We start from the raw sequence: 17,297 nt of genomic DNA on the forward strand, positions 1-17,297 counted from the left end.
CATCTCCCGTGTCTCTGCCAACTCAGTCACCTCTTCCCTTGTTATCTCCCTTGTCTCAACTATTATTTCCGTCTCTTCCCTTGTTATCTCCCTCGTGCACGTCTCCGTCACCCCAATTAGTTTTTCCCTCTCGGTCACCGTCACTTTTTCCGTCACGACCCTCGCCCAACACGTCTCCCGAATTACTTTGTCACCCGCCTCCACCGCGGGCCTGACAGCCGTTGCACTCCCTCCCAGCTCGTTCGCTCCCACACGTGGAGTCGCCATTTTGAGCTCCCTGGTCACTGCCTTCATGCCCGCCTGCAGGCTTCGGCCCATGTTCTGCGTCTCACCCCGCAGCTCTTTCATTTCTTCATTCATTTTGAGTGCGTTTGTTTCCATATTTTCGTTCATGCCTTTTATTTCGTTTGTGTTTGTATCCATCTTCGTTTTCATTTCGTGCATTTGCTTGTTCATGTTCGCATTCATTTGTTGCGCATCCGCATTCATCTTTGCCAGCAGGGTGAATAGCTGGGTCATGTCGGGTGCGTTTGGGTGAGCCGTTTCGGCAGGGATCGGGGAAGGGTTTTGGTGGAGAGGGGGAGGGGAGGTGTCATACACCGCGGACGCCGCCGCACCTATTTCGGGCTCTGGGTTCAGTTGGGGGAGTTCGTGTTCCTGCACAACCAACATTTCCTGCACGGGGTTTTCATCCTGGACCATGGATTCTACACATTCTAAATCCATTTCTAATACCCCCGGCTCCCGCTCGCCTTGAGATGCCATCTTATTTCTCGTAAAGGGTTAATTTGAATCGCTCGTAATTTGGAGGGAATCGGGGGTCACTCCTCTCACCCCTGGACCGATTCCCGTGAATTTAGTTGGAGACAGGAGAGCCCGTTTTCCCGCTCTCCGATACCAGTGCCGCGAGGAGGGGGGATGGGTTTGTATCCCACTCCTGACACCAGTGTTGCAGATTCGCGCCCGCCGGCGTGCGAGCGGCCACGTAACTCGAATCGCGGCACGTCGCCCACCGGACGGACAATCCCGTTGTGACCCTCTCGGACTAACGCCGGGAACTAGTCACGGGTGGGCCTTTCGGCCTCACCACGATCGTGCCAATCGGCCCCCCGCGTGGGATAGGGTTGTTCGCCAAATTCGACCTACCTAAGTACCCACACGGAGGGTAGACCGGGCGATCGCACCTCGCCGCAGGTCGTCTTCGGACAAGGGCCACTTTAAGCGACCCGTTCCGTACTATCGGGATAACCGAGCGGTGTTATCGTCAACCTCGACGGTTCCGATTAATTATCGGGCGTATTTAGCCCACGACCAACCCTTTATGTGAAGTAAGATGGAGATTCAATTGAAGAAAAGACGAAGCGAAATGGGAAAAACAGTTCAACATAAAGCACATTTATTCCGCAGCAAACGGAAAGCACACATATACAATTATGCAATTATGCACCAAAAGCAAATGTAAAAGTAGAAACACAACAATTCTGCACAAAAAGCAAATGCAACAAAAGAGACACAATGCAGATCTACTACCGACTACGCGAGCACACGGCAACACTTACACAGTTTTACTTCACAGACGGCGCCGACAACACATATACTCCAAAGCAAAAGAAAAAAGGGGCCACCCTCAACGATAAGGGGGCAGACGGGCCTGGGGCCGAGACCGCGTCGAGCCTACCCGTCTGGTGATGAGCCGCAAAATGGCGGCGGCGCCCCGACTCCGCGGGCCTCGCTGGCACTGCCTGGAATGAGGTGGGAACGGGGCCCCCTTCTCACACTATCTCAGCGCGGGGGGAAACAGGGGGGGTTGTTGATGCTCGGGGGAAAGAGGATATCTGGCCGGCCTGGGTCCCGCGACGAGTGACTCCACCGCGACCTCGACCGCGTTCCCGGCCTCCCCTCTCCGCAGCTCCCCGACTCTGACACGAGCGCAGACCTCCACAAAGCTTCTTGGCTTCTCCAGCCTCTCCGGACCCCGACAGACACTCTCTCGACTGATTTCGCCACCGCCACAACTCTCCAACTCTTTCTTCTTCTCAACTCTTCAACTCTTCCCAACTGCCTCGATTCGCTCCGCGCTCGGTGCTTTATAGTCCGACAGGAGAAATCATATGCAGATTTTTGGATCAGGAACGGCTCGGGGGCGGAGCCACGCTCGCCCATTGGACGAAGGAAAAGTGGGCGTGAATCATTCTTGATCCGCGAATCTGCATATAGCGATTATACTCCGACGCGCCTGGAGGCGGGGCCAAATCGCCCCACGCTCGCTGATAGGACGGAACAGAAGTGGGCGTGAATCATTCTTGATCCGATTTCTCGGAAAGGCTGGTGTTTTTGCACCCGCTGCTCGGTGCATGCCCTGTACGAGTCCAGTATCGGTGCCCACAAGCGGCACGGGAATGGCGGTGATGCGATGGTTGCGAGGGCGAGTTGTGACGGTAAAGGTCGTGGCTGTTGGCGTTGCTGTTGTTGTGAAGCGGCGTTGCGGTTGGTGGTTGGTGTGTGAAAGCTGTTGTGGAGAAGGTGGATGTTGTGAAGGCGGTTCTGGAGAAGGTGGCTGTGGTTGTCGAGATGCGGTTGGTGGTGGTTGTGGTGGTAGTAATGGCGGTTGGTCCAAAATAAAGATAGTAAAAGAAAAACGGCTATCTAAAAGGGTCGCAGCCCGAATGAATGACATTTATTCCCTCTAAACAACGGGTTTGGGCTAACTACACATATACTTACAGAGATATCTCACCTACGGGACCTGAATAGTGGTTTGCGAATTTCGTCAACCACAACAATATATATATATATCTTCTTCTTCTTCTTCCTTCGGCTGCTCCCGTTAGGGGTCGCCACAGCGGATCATCCGCATGATCCGCGTAGTGATTTGGCACATGTTTTACGCCGGATGCCCTTCCTGACGCAACCCTGGTCGCCTCTTACGACACAGGGATATGGTACACCTATTTTAACTGGGCTATACACCGGCCCAGTATACTGGTACTCATTTCGCCGACCTCGGAAGGATGACAGGCTGAGTCAACCCCCTGGTGTATTAATTCAATGGTCCAACGGGGCTTGAACTCAGGACCTTTTGGATCCCAAGCCGCTGCCCTAACCACTGCGCCAACACCAGGTATACACACACACACACACACACACACACACACACACACACACACACACACACACACACACACACACACACACACACACACACACACACACACACACACACACACACACACACACACACACACACACACACACACACACACACACACACACACACACACACACACTGGGGAGAACAAGTATTTGATACACTGCCGATTTTGCAGGTTTTCCCACTTACAAAGCACGTAGAGGTCTGTAATTTTTATCATAGGTACACTTCAACTGTGAAAGACGGAATCTAAAACAAAAATCCTGAAAATCACATTGTATGATTTTTAAATAATTAATTTGCATTTTATTGCATGAAATAAGTATTTGATCACCGACAAACCAGTAAGAATTCCGGCTCTCACAGACCTGTTAGTTTTGTCTTTAAGAAGCCCTCCCATTCTCCACTCATTACCTGTATTAACTGCACCTGTTTGATCTCGTTATCTGCAAAAAAGACAGCTGTCCACACTCAAACAATCAGACTCCAACCTCTCCACAATGGGCAAGACCAGAGAGCTGTCTTAGGACATCAGGGACAAAATTGTAGACTTGCACAAAGCTGGGATGGGCTTCAGGACAATAGGCAAGCAGCTTGGTGAGAAGGCAACAACTGTTGGTGCAATTATTAGAAAATGGAAGAAGTTCAAGATAACAGTCAATCTCCCTCGGTCTGGGGCTCCATGCAAGAGCTCATCTCGTGGAGCCTCAATGATCATGAGAAAGGTGAGGGATCAGCCCAGAACTACACGGCAGGACCTGGTCAATGACCTGGAGAGAGCTGGGACCACAGTATCAAAGAAAACCATAAGTAACACACTATGCCATCATGGATTAAAATCCTGCAGCGCACGCAAGGTCCCTCTGCTCAAGCCAGCGCATGTCTAGGCCCGTCTGAAGTTTGCCAATGACCATCTGGATGATCCAGAGGAGGAATGGGAGAAGGTCATGTGGTCTGATGAGACCAAAATAGAGCTTTTTGGTTTAAACTCCACTCGCCGTGTTTGGAGGAAGAAGAAGAAGGATAAGTACAACCCCAAGAACACCATCCCAACCGTGAAGCATGGAGGTGGAAACATCATTCTTTGGGGATGCTTTTCTGCAAAGGGGACAGGACGACTGCACCGTATTGAGGGGAGGATGGATGGGGCCATGTATCGCGAGATCTTGGCCAACAACCTCATTCGCTCAACAAGAGCATTGAAGATGGGGCGTGGCTGGGTCTTCCAGCATGACAATGACCTGAAACACACAGCCAGGGCAACTCACGAGTGGCTCCGTAAGAAGCATCTCAAGGTCCTGGAGTGGCCTCGCCAGTCTCCAGACCTGAACCCAATAGAAAATATTTGGAGGGAGCTGAAAGTCTGTGTTGCCCAGTGACGGACCCAATACCTGAAGGATCTGGAGAAGATCTGTATGGAGGAGTGGGCCAAAATCCCTGCTGCAGTCTGTGCAAACCTGGTTAAGAACTACAGGAAACGTCTGATTTCTGTAATTGCAAACAAAGGTTTCTGTACCAAATATTAAGTTCTGTTTTTCTGATGTATCAAATACTTATTTCACGCAAGAAAATGCAAATTAATTATTTAAAAATCATACAATGTGATTTTCAGGATTTTTGTTTTAGATTCCGTCTTTCATAGTTGAAGTGTACCTATGATAAAAATTACAGACCTCTACGTGCTTTGTAAGTGGGAAAACCTGCAAAATCGGCAGTGTATCAAATACTTGTTCTCCCCACTGTGTGTGTGTGTGTGTGTGTGTGTGTGTGTGTGTGTGTGTGTGTGTGTGTGTGTGTGTGTATGCTCGATACATATATATGTGTGTGTATATATATATATATATATATCTCTATACACACACACACACACACACACACACACACACACACACACACACACACACACACACACACACACACACACACACACACACACACACACACACACACACACACACACACACTCTCTCTCTCTCTCTCTCTGTCTGTCTGTCTGTCTGTCTGTCTGTCTGTCTCTCTCTCTCTCTCTCTCTCTCTCTCTCTCTCTCTCTCTCTCTCTCTCTCTCTCTCTCTCTCTCTCTCTCTCTCTCTCTCTCTCTCTCTCTCTCTCTCTCTCTCTCTCTCTCTCTCTCTGTCTCTGTCTCTGTCTCTGTCTCTGTCTCTGTCTCTGTCTCTGTCTCTGTCTCTGTCTCTGTCTCTGTCTCTGTCTCTCTCTCTCTCTGCCGTGTGAGGTAAACAAGGAATAACTGTCCTTCCACAACAACGTTTCTTTCTCTCGATCTCCACGTCAATCACCCTTCACTCGAACCCCTCACTCACTGTCCCTCCTCAGTCCTCCCTTCCAAAACAGACGTCCATTACCACTCCCTCACCTGTGACATCTCCATCCCCTGTTCCCTCCTCCCCCCACTCCTCACATCTCTCCCTCCCTCGCACCTTCCTTCACTTCCTCCCACCTCCCTCCGCTCCCTTCACCACTTCCTCCAGCGTACCCTCCCTCCCCCTACCCCCCGCTGTCACTCTCGCGGTTTCAGCAGCTCATCTCCAAAGAAGACCGTCGGGAGGGAGGACAGCTGAAACTCAGGGTGCGAGTGTTCCGGCTCTGCGGCCCGAAGGCCGCTTTCAGTTCCGGGGAGCAAGGGACGACGCACGACCGCTCGTGTCCGCCGTAAGATGGCGGACTTGGAGGCCGTGCTCGCCGACGTGAGCTACTTGATGGCGATGGAGAAGAGCAAGACTACACCAGCGGCTCGAGCCAGCAAGAAGATTGTTCTTCCTGAGCCCAGGTGTGTGACTCGGGATAACCTAGTCACCGCAACACCGAGTAACCGGGCTCGTTACCGAGCTTACTTCCGGACACTCACCCACACACCTCGACACCCTTGAAGTTGAACTGAATCGCGTCCTGAGCCAAACGTCCCGACTCACGTCCACCGGCTCACCCCGTGCTCACGTCCACCGGCTCACCCCGTGCTCACGTCCACCGGCTCACCCCATGCTCACGTCCACCGGCTCACCCCGTGCTCACGTCCACCGGCTCACCCCGTGCTCACGTCCACCGGCTCACCCCGTGCTCACGTCCACCGGCTCACCCCGTGCTCACGTCCACCAGCTCACCCCATGCTCACGTCCACCTGCTCACCCCATGCTCACGTCCACCTGCTCACCCCGTGCTCACGTCCACCGGCTCACCCCGTGCTCACGTCCACCGACTCACCCCGTGCTCACGTCCACCGACTCACCCCGTGCTCACCCCGTGCTCACGTCCACCAGCTCACCCTGTGCTCACGTCCACCGGCTCACCCCGTGCTCACGTCCACCGACTCACCCCGTGCTCACACCGTGCTCACGTCCACCGGCTCACCCCGTGCTCACGTCCACCAGCTCACCCCGTGCTCACGTCCACCGACTCACCCCGTGCTCACGTCCACCGGCTCACCCCGTGCTCACGTCCACCGGCTCACCCAATGCTCACCCCGTGCTCACGTCCACCAGCTCACCCCGTGCTCACGTCCACCGGCTCACCCCGTGCTCACGTCCACCGGCTCACCCCGTGCTCACGTCCACCGGTTCACCCCGTGCTCACATCCACCTGCTTACCCCGTGCTCACCCCGTGCTCACGTCCACCAGCTCACCCCGTGCTCTCGTCCACCGGCTCACCCCGTGCTCTCGTCCACCGGCTCACCCCGTGCTCACGTCCACCGGTTCACCCCGTGCTCACATCCACCTGCTCACCCTGTGCTCACCCCATGCTCACGTCCACCGGCTCACTCCGTGCTCACTTCCACCGGCTCACCCCGTACTCACGTCCGCCGGCTCACTCCATGCTCTCATCCACCGGCTCACCCCGTACTCACATCCGCCAGCTCACCCCATTCTCACATCCACTGGCTCACCCCGTGTTCGCATCCACCTCCATGCTCATGTCCACCAGCTCGCCCCCATGCTCGCAACCACGAGCTCCTCCACGTACAGGTGTTTCTCCCGACTCCCCCTGTGCTGGTGACTCCCAGCTCACCCCTTGTTGGCGTATCCACCCCTCACCCGTGGCTCCCCCCCCCCAACCGTGCTGACATCCCTTCTTCCTGTGGCTCACCCCGTGCTGGTGTTCACCCTAGCTCACGCACATGCTAACACTCGCCATGGCTCACCCGTGTGCTGTTGTCCATCACTTTCCTACTCCCAACCCCCATGGCTCACCCGTGTCCTGGCGAACCCCTCGGCTCACCCTCGTGGTGGTGTCCCTCCTGACTCACCTGAGTATTGGCTTTGCCCAGCTCAACCACCTGCTTCCCACTCGGCTCACCCCGCTACTGACTTCTACCCTGGTTCACTCGAGTGCTGGCATTTCCCCCAGCTCGCCTACATGCTGGCGCCCCCCCCCAGCTCACCGACGTGCTGTTGTACCCCCACCCCCAGCTCACCCACGTACTGTTGTACCCCCACCCCCAGCTCACCGACGTGCTGTTGTACCCCCACCCCCAGCTCACCCACCTGCTGCCCCTCCCCCCCGGGTCATCCGTGTGCTGGTGCCAACTGGCTTTCCCCGTGCGGGCACCCCCCTAGCTCTCCCCTTTGTGGACGTACCCCCGGCGTATCCTTTTGTCTGTCATGCTGAAGACCACTGCACACACCTTTTGATGCAGATCTGCCTGCACTCCTCACGATGGTTCTTGTATGTGTCATTGTTCGGATCGCTTTAAAACAACATGGTCCGAGATGTAATCATCGATTTTTATTTCAAACTTTCATTCAGACAGCTTCTTTGTCCCTTGTAATGTTAACCTGTGCTGGACGTCTGGACTCTCTGAAGAACCTTCTTGGCATTTCTTGTACACCTGTTTCATCGACGATGTATACCTGAGCAATGCGTACGTGGAATATCGACGTGCTCTCTTCCCCTCCTTACCTCCTGTTTCCACATTTATCTCTTTCCCATGAAGTTTCCCAAATAATTTCGATTTACTTTCCCTTCCTCTGTATTTTACATCCTCTGCCTTATCCCCCCCCCCTCTCTCTCATTTGAATCCACCAATTGTTCTCTTGTGTAACAGTGTGCCCCTTACTAAACTTTCAACCACACCACCACACATTTGTAAGTCTATCTGACCAGACTTCCTTTACGATGAACTGGGAACCCCATTCTACATTTGTTGGTGGACTCGCTTCGAAATTCTGCTTAATCACCCGACTTGCGGAACCCGCTCTCGGACTTGCTGCCGTGCCAGCTTTTGGGTTCTGAATGTAAACTTCCTCTTTTTACCTCTGCCTACCCATGGTGAACGCAGGTTATGTTTTCACACCTGTTTGTTTGCTACTTGAGAAAATTTGTCTGTTTGTTTGTCTGTCTGTGTAAAGGATGTCTCAAAAAGTTTGGACGGATTCGGAGGAAACTTGGTGGGCACGTTGGGTGTGTGACGAGGAAGAATTGATTCGATTTTGGTGAAGATCCGAATCGGGATCCGGGCAGAGGTATGCGCTCTACCGAGTGCCCTTCCAGTTGTGTAATGTGTGGCACTCGCTGCTCGGATTGTTACGATCTCAGACGAATCCACTGCCAAGGTGTTGCCACCGTCTCTCCGCTCGAATCGACTGAATATCTTTGGTTCCTTTCTTTTTGTTTTCAATGTCGAGGATCGTATGGGAGCTGACGCACAGAACTTACAACAAGGGGAGCAAGAGATATGAGGGGTGGGAGAGAGAAGGACAAAACAGTGGGGAACAGAGACATTAGATCAGTGGAAGGGAGAGGGATGGGCAGCGTACACGGGGTAAACAAGATGGTCACGACGGGGACTTTCAGGTCCTTACACTACATGGACTTTCAGGAAGGAAAGCAGGGAATTTGAAGGCGGTGGGTTTGCGGGGATTAGCGGGGGTAGAAAAGATCGTGGTTTTGGATGGGAGAGGATAAGAGGTGGTGGTGAAAGGCTGTTTTGAAGATCTGGAGGGAAGAGTGGGATTGAAGAGAGTGTGGGAGTTTGTTCCAAAGGTGGAAGAAAGAGGAATGAAAGAGTGAAGGTGAGCAGTGATTCGTGGTTTTGGTAGTTTCACCAGAAGGGGGATGCTGGCGAATCTTGAGCGCCCTGCGGAAATATGGGGGTTGGGGGGGGGAAATATGGGGGTTGGGGGGGGTCTGTATTGCAGACAGAGCAGGGGAGGTGAGACCGGAGAGGAAATGGTAGAAGACAGAAAAACCACCAACATGCCTGCGGTGACAGAGTGAGAGGCCCAAAGACTCAGCCTCACCATGGGAGATACCAATGATCCTGAATGCCTTGGTTTCCACAGCGCGAAGCCGAGAAATGTGAGAGGCAGGAGCACCAGCCCAGAGGGAGAGTAGTACTCCATCAAGCTGCGGATGAAAGCTTTGTACGTGGTCAGGAGCTCAGATGTGCCGAGGAAGGACTTGCACGACGGAGGATGCCCAGTCGGCGACTAGCTTTAGAGGCGAGGTTTGAAATGTGGCTTTCCCAGGAAAGATCATGGCAGATCGTGATACCCAGAAGCTTCAATGAAAGGACTTCTTCCAGAGGATTGTTGAGAAAGTAGATGAGGGGAGTGGGGGGCCGGGGGGGTTCTAGATGGTGTTTTTGGAGAGACATCGTGAGAGTGTGAGATTTAACCGGATTGAAAGACATGTTCCACATGTTGGACCAGTTTGTGATTTTATCCAGATCTGCAGAGTGAAGAAGCTGCTGCTTGCTGGTCTGAGAGATGACAGATGGTACAGCAGAGGGTGGAGTCATCAGCAAAGAGATAAAGGGGATTTTCCAGAGAGTTGGAGAGATCATTGATGAAAACCAGAAAAAGAACAGGGCCCAGAACGCTGCCTTGAGGAACTCCAGCCTGGACAGGAAGAGGGGATGAGAGAACTCCTTTGAGGGCCACGCGTTGACTGCGACAGGACAGGGAGTCTGCATGCAAGCCATAAGTGGAGATCGCCTTGGATACCACAGGAAGAGAGTTTGGTGTGCAGGGCAGGGTGCCAGACCATGTCAAAAGCACACAATATGTCTCGGGATACGGCTCGGATTTCATGTTTGGCATTGAGGACCTCCATCCATTGCTGGGAAAGCAGAAGCAGCATATCCAGGCTGAAGTGACCTGGTCTGAACCCAAATTGATGATCGGAAATCAAGCCATTGGAGAAGAGGAAGGATTTAATGTCTGAAGCGATGATGGATTCCATAACCTTGCTGATTATTGGGAGAAGGCTGATTGGTCTTTAGTTGCAGGGATCTTTTTTGCACCTTTTTTATGCAGGGCAGTAATGTTTGCTGATTTCCAAGCAGATGGCAGATGACCTTGAGCAAATTAGAGGGTGAATAAAACAGAGAGAGGGTGAGCAAGAGCAGCAGAGCAGGTTTTTAGGACACGTGGGCTGATGCCGTCTGGACCGGTTGCAGAATCTGAGTCGAGGTTTGACAGCAAGCTCTCCACTTTGCCAGAAGAAAAGGACACAGAGAAGGAAAGGTCGAATTGAAACCAGCCAGAAGAAGAAGAAGAAGAAGAAGATGAGGTAAAAGAAAGGTTGAATAAAAAATCATCAAGGTGTATTGTGAATGTGGGTCGGCTAAAATAGAACGAAGTTGATTGGTCGGCTGAAGAAGGAGGAAGAAGAGTCTGTACAGGAAGTCACGTGGTCACATGCGGTATAAGGTCAGGAGTTTTTTTTTTGTTGTTGAATTTTTTAAAATCTATTTTAAGACAAGAAACAGAGGGTATAGCTGGGATGGAGAGAAGGAGGGCGGTGGGAAAAGCGGAGAAAAGAACTGATGGTGAGAGGTAAAAGAGAGAAAACACAAATAAACACGATCGTGCACAGAGACGGGAAGATGGGTCGGCCTCAGGGAAAACCCGACGTGACAAGATCGACAAAAAACTCATCAAATAGCACAAATTTTGAAATGAAACCGAAGTTGGAACACACAGTAAACATGGGGGGGGGGACAAAATAAACGGTCAATACGCGACAAACAATGACCGGAAACTTATCTTTGAGAAAGTTGGCAGAGGCCCCTGAGAGAACCAACTGTCACCGCAAAAACTGGAACGAACCAATTCCGATTGTTGGTTGATCCAACATCAACCAATGTTGATGAAAGTCGTGAAATTTTTATTACCTTCGCCGTCTGCGATTGACGGAGGTTATGTTTTCACCTGTCTGTTTGTTTGTTTGTTTATGTGTGTGAGGTATCAAAAAGGTGTGGACGGATTCGGAGGAAACTTGGTGGGGGGGGGATTAGGTATGGTCCAAGGATCATGCCATTAGATTTTGGACTTGGTCCAAAGTTCAATATGGACGCTATGGTGGCCATTTTGAAAAAATATTTGAATTTTTGTTTTTGCATTTCTACATGTTTTAAGTGATTTCAAAATTATAATTATAATCCAAAATTATAATTGCGGCTGATTTTGGAACTTCAGGTGGATATACCCACGTAAAATCAATTTCTGTCTCAAGGAATCTAGTTATGACGAATGAATTGAGTATGTAAAAGTTAAAAGTAAAAGGGAAAGTTGCAAACTATAACTCTGTGAGCACTGTTGACGTCAAATTGAATGAATAGGATATCAGGTTCACTTGAGTGACCTAGCAGTGTTGGCAGCGGAGGTTTTGCACTGTACCGAGTGCTCCCCCTCGAGTTCCTTCTGTTTTTGGATTTCATGCAAAAGTCATAAACGGAACATTTTAAATTTTAAATTTTGATTTAAATTAAAGGGGGGGGGGGTTTGCCTCCGGTGTTTGTGGATTTCATTATTTCACTTAATGTTACGTTCTATGAACTCCACCCAGCGTTGCACCCACACACGCAACACTCAGTACTACAAATGTTCATATAATAATCCCTTCAATTCTCACATTGGGCTTCACCGTTCTACTCTAGTGCGAAATGACGTTTACCGTTACCCTCGACTCACGCAGCAGTGTCTCCGTCCACTTATGTGTGTGCATGTCTATGGATGACCAGTTGTTCTCTCTCACCCTGTTACTTTGTTATCCGCTTGTTGTGCCACGTTAATAGTCCGTCATTTGAAAGTTTTTATAAACCATATCCTTTGTTTGCGTCTCTCTTGGAAAATGTTTTTCACTCCTGTTCTCTGCAGCATTCGCAGCGTCATGCAGAAGTATCTGGAGGAACGAGGGGAGGTGACGTTCGACAAAATATTTAACCAGCAACTTGGTATGTCTTACCTTATTATATTATCTTAGCTTATTATATTATTTATTTATGAATTACAGGGTACCAAGGATGATTTAATTTTTTGTTTCAAGTGGGCTTTATCATCGCATCCCTGATTCGGAATAATGTTTTCATCCTCTCGCTCGCGAACCATTGTGCTTCCTTTACCTGCTGAACTATAAAAGTAAAATCCTCACGTCATGAACTCATTTTCTTTTGTAAATTGGCCTTTCCTATTTTCTCTATTTGTATTGGATCTTTCCTTGAAGGTTGTTTTCCACCTGATTGAGAAACAAGCCTTGCAATCAACTCTGTGGTGAGACTTTCATATGACATTTAAACGATGCATAAACTGACTTTTCATTTCCAAGTTTATGTGTTACTAAAAGGAGAGTAGCCCATCCGTCTCGCCATCGTGCGCTATTCTTAAGGGTTCCTGCTGTCACATGATAATACAAGTTTATCTATGATGCGGTATTACCCTTTTTGATTAAAGACAGTCATATTCAAGTACAAATACATTTAAATAAATAAATAACAATTACCAGACATCTATGTATTAAAGTAGCAGCAGTTTCGTGTCTGACTACCTGTCACGCTACATCATGACGTCTGGGATGTCATTACTGTGTAGCACGGTTGACTCCAACATCCGCCATTTTTATTGTCATGCTGTTCAGACCTCACTCATCGTCGAAGATGTCATATTCACAATCCTCATGCACACCTGACCTTTGCGTTTTCCATTCAGTTTGAAACACAAAAAAAAGCGATTGTTAAAATTATACGCGTATTGAAAGGATACACGTCATGGGCCTTCCAATGACAGCATGTGTCGGCAAATTTTAGGGTTAGGGAGGCAAGATAAATTAAAGGATTAGAATGAGTCAAGCAAGAGGATAAGTGATGTTCGAAAAATGTTTTCAGTGGCGTCAAAGCAATGAATCCTCACAGCATGGCAAGATAGCTGAGAGGTGCACACACTCGCTCTAAACTGTCAGGCTTGGGTTTGAATCTCAACCCAGCTACAAACGGGTGTTTCACAGGCAGGGTCATAATTGATGTGTGTGCCATCCCTCGTATAAATTTGAACCTGGGCGTCACATCTGCCAGAATTTATCTCCCTCCCTCTCTCACCCGTCCCCTTCCCTCTCCTCTCCTCACTTTTTTCTCACTCCTCTCCCTCTCTCTTCCACCCTTCCCTCTCATCCCTCCCTCCCACCCCTCCATCTCCCACCCCTCCATCTCCCACCCCTCCATCTCCCACCCCTCCATCTCCGACCCCTCCATCTCCGACCCCTCCATCTCCCACCCCTCCATCTCCCACCCCTCCATCTCCCACCCCTCCATCTCCCACCCCTCCATCTCCCACCCCTCCATCTCCCACCCCTCCATCTCCCACCCCTCCATCTCACACACCTCCATCTCACACCCCTCCATCTCTATCTCACACCCTTCCATCTCACACCCCTCCATCTCCATCTCACACCCTCTATCTCCATCTCACACCCCTCTATCTCCATCTCACACCCCTCTATCTCCATCTCACACCCCTCTATCTCCATCTCACACCCCTCTATCTCCATCTCACACCCCTCTATCTCCATCTCACACCCCTCTATCTCCATCTCACACTCCTCTATCTCCATCTCACACCCCTCTATCTCCATCTCACACCCCTCTATCTCCATCTCACACCCCTCTATCTCCATCTCACACCCCTCTATCTCCATCTCACACCCTCTATCTCCATCTCACACCCCTCTATCTCCATCTCACACCCCTCTATCTCCATCTCACACCCCTCTATCTCCATCTCACACCGCTCGATCTCCATCTCACACCCCTCGATGTCCATCTCACAACTCTGTATATCCATCTCACACCCCTCTATCTGCATCTCACACCTCTTTATCTGCATCTCACAACCCTCTATCTCACACCTCCCACCCCTCTATCTCCATCTCACACCCCTCTATCTCCATGTCACACCCCTCTATCTCCATCTCACACCCCTCTATCTCCATCTCACACCCCTCTATCTCCATCTCACACCCCTCTATCTCCATCTCACACCCCTCGATCTCCATCTCACACCCCTCGATCTCCATCTCACAACCCTCTATATCCATCTCACACCCCTCTATCTCCATCTCACAACCCTCTATCTCACACCTCCCACCCCTCTATCTCCATCTCACAACCCTCTATCTCACACCTCCCACCCCTCTCCCTCCATCTCCCACCCCTCTCCCTCCATCTCCCACCCCTCTACCTCCACCTCCCACTCTCTCTCTCTCTATCTCCCATTCCTCTCCCTCCATCTCACACCCCTCTACCTCTATCTCCCACCCCTCTATCTCACACCCCTCTCCCTCTCACTCTCCCACCCCTCTCCCTCTCACATTTCCACCCCTCTCCCTCTACCTCCCACCCTCTCCCTCTACCTCCCACCCTCTCCCTCTACCTCCCACCCCTCTCCCTCTACCTCCCATCCCTCTCCCTCTACCTCCCACCCCTCTCCCTCTCCCACCCCTCTCCCTCTACCTCCCACCCCTCCCCCTCTCCCTCAATTTCCCCCCTCCCCTCGTCATATTCCCTTTAGCGAAGCGACTGGTTGTATTTGTGAGTGTGTAAATGCAAAGAAAATTATTGATTGTCATCTAAGGATAAATTGGTCAATATAATTAAATCGATGTCATCGGTCATGTGGTTTGTCAGCCATGTTGGATTGAACTTAAAAACCTTTTAAAATCTTCTTCAGAACGGCCTACTACATTGATGTGAATCTCCACACACATGATCTACAAGCCTTGGGGAATATAGGGTGTAAATTTTAACCTCATATGTCACATGATCTAGCGGCCATATTATTTTTTTTGAAAAATGTACCTTTAAAAATCTTTTTCTCCAGAATGGCTTGACAGATCGAGGGGAAACTTCACATCCATAACAGGTCACATGGTCTGGCAGCCATAGTGGAGATTGAAAATCTTTAAAAAAAAATTATTTCTCTTGAATCGCTTCATCGATTGACATGAAACTTCAAAGATATGGTCTAGTAGTCATGGGGAATATATTTTTTTTAAATTTCAACTTGATCAGCCTTATGGACTGGCATCCATAATTTTTAAATTATTTTGATTCTGGGTTATTTTCTAATGTTTTTGAATTTAAATTTTTTCATCTCATTCTGAATTCAGTTTTATAAAAAGGACGTTATGGGTCACGTGTCTGATCAAAGTGGGGTGTCTTGGTACCCAGTCATAACTGCTCGAATTTATAAAATGGCACATCTAGTATAACAAGTCCCCTACCGGTTTCACCGGTAGGAGACTATAGGTTTGCTCTCCGTCTGTCCGTCCATACATCCGTCTCATCTGTGGTTTTCTAGATCCCCCCCCCATACCCTTTTACATATTCAATTGAAACTTGGTCCATGGCTTTATTTTGATAAGTTACAGAACAAGTTCGAGTTTCAGGGTATTTCATCAATTTTCCATGGATATATGCCCTTTTTGGGTAGGGGAACATGTATTGCAAAGCAATTCTCCCACTTGTTAGCCATCCCCCTACGCAGCAGCTGAAGACAGGATTTTTGCAATAACTTCTGTATATTTGTCTGTCTGTTTGTCTGTCAGGGCCATAACCTTTTGGGGGGGTTTGTCATCAAGTTTTCAACAAAGCTTTATTATGAGAATATGGAAAAGAGGAGGGAAGGGGAGGGGAGAGGGAGGAGAGGGAAGAGGAGAGAGAGGGAAGAGGGGAGACGGGAGACGGGGAATAGAGAGAGAGACTTTGACTTTTGGGGTCCTTTTATTACAAAAGTAAAAATGTATGTACAATTTACAAATCAAAAAATACCATAAAAAGGATTAAAGCGAGGAGAAAAACAGGAATAGAAAATCAAAAATGTACATTTGAAATCCAAGAAAAACAAACAAAAAATGTAGCAATACCACAAAACTCAAACAGGTGACATCATTTTAGGAATGATATAAAAAAAAACAATGCTAATTCATTTTGATGTACCTCACAAACACCCTTCAAGCACCATTTTTCCATCAAAATATCAACAACACCCATGGCTTTGGAAAATATATATTCGACTTTTAAACTTGCAGAAACAAGCTCACTGTAAAATGACCTGACGTGACATTGTTGAAGGGGTTTTCCATTTCTCTTCTTTCAAAACAGATATATAGCAAGCTTTGCTGTACCTATTAAAAAAAACACAGCAGTTCATTCTTTTATAAAAATCATGTTTACATTCTTTTTTGTATCCAAAAAGAAACGATCGAAAAGTAAACGTGAAATTAATTTTGAGAGACAAAATTTAACCAATGAAATAATGGAAGAAATCTTGCACAGTCAATAAAAAAATGAACTACGTCATCGTTTACCGAGCAAAAGGGGCAGCATGCGGATATTGGGGCAAAGTTCCTGACATGTGTGCTACATGGGATGATCCAGTGGGCAAGGCACCACTGGAGATCTCCCGTTATTTTGGTGATTAGATTACAATACATTGATTCCCATACAGGGCCAGAAGGGGGACCGGCAGGAAGTAGCCTCTTCCAACGTGACGCTCCATTTAGTGGTGAAACGCCGAGAATTATCTTTAAACATAACTTGTACAGGTTCTTGCTGGTAGCAGTATGTAATTAATTTGTCCCTGTGCTAACAGGGAGAACAGTCAAACATCAGTTTAGGGAAATAGGGTTCATCAGGATGAACATGAGTGTTTTGAGTCCAAAGTAGTCATAACTGATGATTTCTTTGCACAACTTTCCTCATTATGACCCCGTGTCCTCTTGGATCGAATCGCTGTTGAAGTTGAGATTTCTTCCACGGTCTTCCACCCGACACCGGAGTTTGGCCGAAGGTGCCATACTTTGTTTATGCCCGCATCATTGAAACGTTGGCACAATTCACGGCTCCTGAATATATCAGGAAA

At 49.2% G+C, this 17,297-nt stretch overlaps 1 protein-coding gene across 2 annotated transcripts in view; it reads left to right on the top strand.

Annotated features, from left to right (window-relative positions):
• Positions 1 to 5,582: 5,582 nt before the first annotated feature.
• LOC147008950 (G protein-coupled receptor kinase 3-like) overlaps positions 5,583 to 17,297 on the top strand; it is a 100,538-nt gene continuing 88,823 nt past the window's right edge. The window contains exons 1-3 of one of the 2 annotated variants that reach the window (XM_085864104.1): positions 5,837 to 5,937; positions 8,511 to 8,624; positions 12,264 to 12,340. In XM_085864104.1, coding sequence (XP_085720230.1) covers positions 12,277 to 12,340 — 64 coding nt within the window. In that variant the 5' untranslated portion in view covers positions 5,837 to 5,937; positions 8,511 to 8,624; positions 12,264 to 12,276. Of the gene's footprint in view, positions 5,938 to 8,510; positions 8,625 to 12,263; positions 12,341 to 17,297 lie in introns of both variants that reach the window. The other variant, XM_085864103.1, reaches the window with a different exon arrangement.

The sequence above is a fragment of the Eptatretus burgeri genome, chromosome 18 (genome assembly GCF_056783735.1).
Source record: "Eptatretus burgeri isolate ZD-2024b chromosome 18, Ebu_testis_v1, whole genome shotgun sequence".
NCBI classification, from domain to species: domain Eukaryota; kingdom Metazoa; phylum Chordata; class Myxini; order Myxiniformes; family Myxinidae; genus Eptatretus; species Eptatretus burgeri.